Raw genomic sequence first — 6,537 nt, 5'->3', positions numbered from 1 at the left:
TTCTGTCCGCAAAAAAAAAAAAAGTAGACGGCTTATATCCTGTTGTGATTATTTTAACGTGTAAAATATTGAATGTGTCTGCCTCTACCTTTTCTATTTGTCTCTTCCTTTTGTGCTACATAACACTGACAATGAACGCAACTGGAAGTTACATCTGATATCCGGAGGAAAGTTACAGCCACTGAGAAGAAAGAAATGTTTTTGTGACTATAACATTATAAATAAAAAAGAAAACCATACAGTGAGCTATGTGAGAACATATATCTCTTTGGAGTAACAATGCGGATTTTTACAATGGAGTAGAATGTAAACATCAAGTAGGGGGAATGGACAATGTATTAATGAGCAGAACATCGGGAGAACTGCTTATTTATGGGGTATTTCTATTTTAAATGTGTTACATAGCTTTGTATTTTATGTTATTTAGCTTCTTCCTGCTGTAACTTGTCCCAGATGTCTGTCATTATGACTTGAGGTAACTTCTGTATTTTTCAAACGTGGTCACCTTTGGTTTAGCGCAGACCCCGACTGGCGAGGTTTTGCTATGATTAAACCCTCAATGCTCTGAATGCTGAAAGCACAGAGTAAATACAATGTTCTTAAGGCACAAAGTTAATGCTAATAGGGTATTTTTCATAAAAAAAAACTATTGGTGCTTATAATTAGTTATGGTTCAGTCTCTCATATCAGTCTTATTAGCTCAGTCTTTCATGTCTATCCATGCTGTAAAAGGACCATTCATTTAATTCTGCACAGTAGTCTGATAAACACTTGGTACACATCCATCTGGGTAGAACTTTTCTCTAAAACTTTCCATATGTTCCTCTAAAACAACCTGTGACAACTCAGTATCCAATTTGCTTTGACTGTTTTGTGTACCTAGTACCTCCTTGTACTTATAGTTTTGTTTGTTGTTTTATACTCATACAGTTAAATCATCAGAGCGGGCCCTGCTGCTAGCTTTACTTAACCTACTTAGGGACCTGGAGTCGGGAATTAATTCAAAACTCAACAAAGGCAGGTCTTGGCATGGATCTTCCAGTTCACAAACACTTGGTTTCAGTGACATAGGTTCAATAAACCCATGTTGCAAGGGAGCGTGTTCTGAGCCAGCATGGTCTGAGAAAGCCCTTGATGGAGAGCACTCATCTGGGGCCTGTTCACAATGTGTTTGGGTAGTAACATGTTCATTTTCAGAGGCTGCAAGCGGGGGGACATTGTCTAGAGGGGGTTCAAAGTATGGGTTATCTAACTGTGCGTGATCAGAAGTTGCTTGCCAAGATGTTTGCTCAGAGGGCATAGGCTCAGAAGCAGCTCGAGAGGGAGAGCGCTCAGAAGGGGCATGCTCAGAAGTCGCTCGGGATAGAGCTCGCTCTGAGGGGGCTCGCTCAAATGGGGCATTCTCAGAAGTTGCCCTTGAAAGAGCTCGCACTGAGGATGCACGCTCAGAAGGGGCATGCTCGGAAGTTGCTCGGGACAGAGCACGCTCTGAGGGGGCTCGCTCAGAGGTAGCAGTCTCGGACATTGCCCGAGAGTGAGTGCGCTCATAGGGTGCAATCCTGTAAGCTGCGCGGGAAATTGCTCGCTCTGAGAGTGCTTGCTCAGAAGGGGCTCTCTCAGAGAGTGCACTGTTGGAAGGTATTCTTGCAGAAGCTGCACGCTCAGAGGGAGCCCGTTCTGAAGCTGCATGCTCAGAAGCCAGGCAGGATGGTGCTCTCTCAGATAGTGCACGCTCAGAGGGGGCACGCACCGAATGGGTACGCTCAGAAGGAGTCTGCTCTAAGGTCTCAGCCACTTGAACTTTCACCACCTCTTGTTCTTCAGATTGACGATAGGAGGGAAGAGTTTCATCATAAGCCTTGGAGATGTCTTCTAGTAGGCCTGTGCTGCTTTTTTCATAACTGTTAAAATGAGCTGGGAGGGGGCTTGCTTCTAATCCGACCTCTGTCATTGGGTAGAAATGGGAGGAAACCTTTTCTTCCTCTAACAACTTGTAACCTTTGGACTTTGGAATGGAGGATATGGCTATGGAATGTAGCGGCTTCTGAGAAACTTCTCCCAGCAGCTGGTGAGGTTGTTGGTCCGTGGTCCTTCGGAATGCAAGACGAATCTTTTTCCAGCCCAAGTGACTGATCTCTATCACATTTAGAAAGAGAGACACTGCAGCCACGGCCAACATGAACATAATGAACACAGTTTTTTCCGTTGGCCTGGAGACGAAACAGTCAACTGTGTTAGGGCAAGGCCACCGATTACATTGGTACAGAGGAAGGATCCTAAAGCCATAGAGGAAATATTGGCCCACCACAAAGCCAACCTCAAAAAGTGTTTTGAAGATAATGTGGCAGATGTAGGTTCTGAGAAGGGTTCCCTCCAAGCGAAACTTCTTCATACCTTTGGTGCTGGTTTCCTTGGTGGTTCGTATACTCCCTTGATCTGGAGCCAGTGGCAGCCTCTCCTCATTCATTTCCTGCTGCCTACCCATTTCTGCCTCTTCACGCTCCTTCCGTTTCTCCTCCATCCGCACATGGTGTACGGCATGCCCCACATACACCAGGGACGGAGTGGAGACAAAGATGATCTGCAGGACCCACAGCCGGATGTGGGACAGGGGAAAGGCCTCATCATAGCAGACATTTTCACAGCCAGGCTGCTGAGTGTTGCATACAAAATCAGACTGTTCATCCCCCCACACAAACTCAGCAGCTGTTCCCAAAATGAGGATCCGGAAAATGAACAGCACCGTCAGCCAGACTCTACCAATTACGGTGGAGTGTTCATTCACCTCCTCCAAAATATTCCCCAGAAAGCTCCAGTCTCCCATTATCTAGAGTCTGTAGGGAGAAAACACACACACACACATAAACAAACGTTAGTGAATTCTGTCAAGAAGAAGCCAAAAACATACAAAAATAAATACTGTAAAAAATATTTAAAAGAAATCCAATATAAAGCGGTATCAACCCTATATATATATATATATATATATATATATATATATATATATATACATACTACATATATATATATATATATTTATATTTATAACTAATGTAAGCAATTATTACAAAATATTCCAAAATTTACACTTTCCACACCTAGTAGATTATAAACATACCATGCCAATAAAACATAACCAGCTTACATATATCTGTAGTAATCACCAACGTGTTTTTGCATAAAACAATTTCACAATTCTTGAGATAATTTAATATTAGCAATGCCTCGGTCGAGTGACCTGTCTCAAATTTCTATAATTGTATTTGTTATTCAGCAAGTAATTTAAACACGGAATTAAAACTCCAATTTATAAAGCTGTGCGGTGTTACTTATACAATAGCATGAAATTGCAATGAAAAATATCCAGTTCTGCCACAGCATAGCAAAGTATCATTTAAAAGCAAGTGGAAACCAAAAAAAAAGGTAGATTAAAGTATATCTGCATAACAAATTGAGACCATGGGGAGTCTCAACTTAATATTGTTTTAAATAAAATATAATTTTAACATCAATAGGAACCAACTTCAACGATGAATAAATACATCCAAAAGCACACATACAATAGTTCTGCCCACATGTCCAAGCCTGTGTATTATCTACAGCACGTAGCATAGTTGGTCTAAACTGCTCTCTTATAAGTTTCAAAACCCAAAGTCAACAAAATGAAAGTAAAACAACTACTAGCGCGCAAAAGAAGCCAAGAAGTCAGAAGGCATATGAAATGGCTGCAAACAAATGTTATAAAGTGGGCAACTTGCCACAGTGAGAACTCCAGCGAAGACTTCGTCCCCTCTCTTGGCACTCTGCTGGCAAAAGTGAACCTTTGTCTCTTCACTTTCCTACCTAAAGTCCCAAACTTACCGCACGACTGAGCAGAAGTGACTAAATTGACCCTGATGGGTGGGTTTTAGTGTCCTGCGATATTTAAGCCGTGAGCTAGACTGCCTTTATGAGAGAGTGACAATCGGTGATGTGGTGGACAATGGACAAGGCCGGGGAAGAGACAGCAGTGGGATGTAGGAATGTACGGAATATGGGAGGGAGGAGGCAAAGGTGTGGACTTACAGTATTGCCGGATAAACGTTACAGGGGGGAACATGTTAACCTTTTGCATGCCAATTAAGATAGCACACATTTCAAAGGATTAAGCAAAATAAAAATATTCTTAATATATGTAATGGTCCATATGTATTATGGGATTGGACTTCAGTTTCCTGTTACAGTAACAAGTGCTTATAAAGTTGATGTTTTGAAGATTTGATGCACAGGCCTTTAGCACTGGAGCTCTTTTATTTTGCCACTTGTTTCCAGAGAGAGAAATCCTGAAAACATGATCTGTTGCAGGACTAGAGTCAGGAAAAACTGGTGTCGTTAGCAGTGCTATACATAATAGTTTTTATGTCATTGTGTGGCTACTAACTGGTTGTCACTACTTGTCTAGTCAACAGTCAGGAGAGGATAATCATAACCTGTATACCCTGCAGGTGTCGCCGAACAATTATATCTGGTCCTAATAAAGTGTCTCAGGGTACTGCATCATTATATGTATGTACAGTAATGCAGAGGTGAATCCCTTATTATTGTACATACATAAAACAATGCAGTGCCATGAACCAGTTTATTAGGATCAGAGGGTTCCAGGTTGTCCCCTGTTACCTTATCTATGCCCATAGTCTCAAAATGTGCGGCTAATATGTTATAATATGTGTTTTATGACGGAAAATGAGCATTTTGTGCCCTAAAAAGTTACCCAATCATTTCATCTTACTTACACACAGCCGCGTTCCTTGTAATCCAGAGAGCGAGCTTTGTGCTAACCCCCTTTCGGCTGATGCTGTGACAATGCTTTTGCTGACCCAGCTGACACAGAGCTTTAGACAGGGCTGCTGGTGGCCGGTTAACATGTTTTATGGGAATGTTAGACACTGATCTGTTAAAGGCCCACGGACAGAAAATTCCAGCGTAAAATTAAGCAAATTACGTCAAGGTTGGTGATGTGTCACATGACCTATTTTGAAACTGTTCCATAATTTAATTTGACAGTGGGCAGTGATTGCAAACACTCCCAGATACTAGAATCACTTAACAAAAGTGTTTTTACTTTGTTTTAAATGACGTTTGTGCATTGACAAAAAGTTATGTACCTAATAGAGATGAGCGCCTGAAATTTTTCGGGTTTTGTGTTTTGGTTTTGGGTTCGGTTCCGCGGCCGTGTTTTGGGTTCGACCGCGTTTTGGCAAAACCTCACCGAATTTTTTTTGTCGGATTCGGGTGTGTTTTGGATTCGGGTGTTTTTTTCCAAAAACACTAAAAAACAGCTTAAATCATAGAATTTGGGGGTCATTTTGATCCCAAAGTATTATTAACCTCAAAAACCATAATTTCCACTCATTTTCAGTCTATTCTGAATACCTCACACCTCACAATATTATTTTTAGTCCTAAAATTTGCACCGAGGTCGCTGTGTGAGTAAGATAAGCGACCCTAGTGGCCGACACAAACACCGGGCCCATCTAGGAGTGGCACTGCAGTGTCACGCAGGATGTCCCTTCCAAAAAACCCTCCCCAAACAGCACATGACGCAAAGAAAAAAAGAGGCGCAATGAGGTAGCTGTGTGAGTAAGATTAGCGACCCTAGTGGCCGACACAAACACCGGGCCCATCTAGGAGTGGCACTGCAGTGTCACGCAGGATGGCCCTTCCAAAAAACCCTCCCCAAACAGCACATGACGCAAAGAAAAAAAGAGGCGCAATGAGGTAGCTGTGTGAGTAAGATTAGCGACCCTAGTGGCCGACACAAACACCGGGCCCATCTAGGAGTGTCACTGCAGTGTCACGCAGGATGGCCCTTCCAAAAAACCCTCCCCAAACAGCACATGACGCAAAGAAAAAAAGAGGCGCAATGAGGTAGCTGTGTGAGTAAGATTAGCGACCCTAGTGGCCGACACAAACACCGGGCCCATCTAGGAGTGGCACTGCAGTGTCACGCAGGATGGCCCTTCCAAAAAACCCTCCCCAAACAGCACATGACGCAAAGAAAAAAAGAGGCGCAATGAGGTAGCTGTGTGAGTAAGATTAGCGACCCTAGTGGCCGACACAAACACCGGGCCCATCTAGGAGTGGCACTGCAGTGTCACGCAGGATGTCCCTTCCAAAAAACCCTCCCCAAACAGCACATGACGCAAAGAAAAAAAGAGGCGCAATGAGGTAGCTGTGTGAGTAAGATTAGCGACCCTAGTGGCCGACACAAACACCGGGCCCATCTAGGAGTGGCACTGCAGTGTCACGCAGGATGTCCCTTCCAAAAAACCCTCCCCAAACAGCACATGACGCAAAGAAAAAAAGAGGCGCAATGAGGTAGCTGTGTGAGTAAGATTAGCGACCCTAGTGGCCGACACAAACACCGGGCCCATCTAGGAGTGGCACTGCAGTGTCACGCAGGATGTCCCTTCCAAAAAACCCTCCCCAAACAGCACATGACGCAAAGAAAAAAAGAGGCGCAATGAGGTAGCTGACTGTGTGAGTAAGATTAGCGAC

General features: G+C 43.3%; 1 protein-coding gene across 1 annotated transcript; it reads right to left on the bottom strand.

Annotated features, from left to right (window-relative positions):
• Nucleotides 1-922: 922 nt before the first annotated feature.
• GJA8 (gap junction protein alpha 8) lies at nucleotides 923-2,824 on the bottom strand. Its single transcript, XM_063953876.1, has one exon. The coding sequence runs from the start codon at nucleotides 2,822-2,824 to the stop codon at nucleotides 923-925; it is 1,902 nt and encodes a 633-aa protein (XP_063809946.1).
• Between the last annotated feature and the right edge of the window lie 3,713 nt (nucleotides 2,825-6,537).

Source organism: Pseudophryne corroboree, chromosome 2 (assembly GCF_028390025.1).
Source record: "Pseudophryne corroboree isolate aPseCor3 chromosome 2, aPseCor3.hap2, whole genome shotgun sequence".
NCBI classification, from domain to species: domain Eukaryota; kingdom Metazoa; phylum Chordata; class Amphibia; order Anura; family Myobatrachidae; genus Pseudophryne; species Pseudophryne corroboree.
The sequence above is the reverse complement of the archived record's forward strand: the minus strand, read 5'-3'. Positions and strand labels throughout refer to the sequence as shown.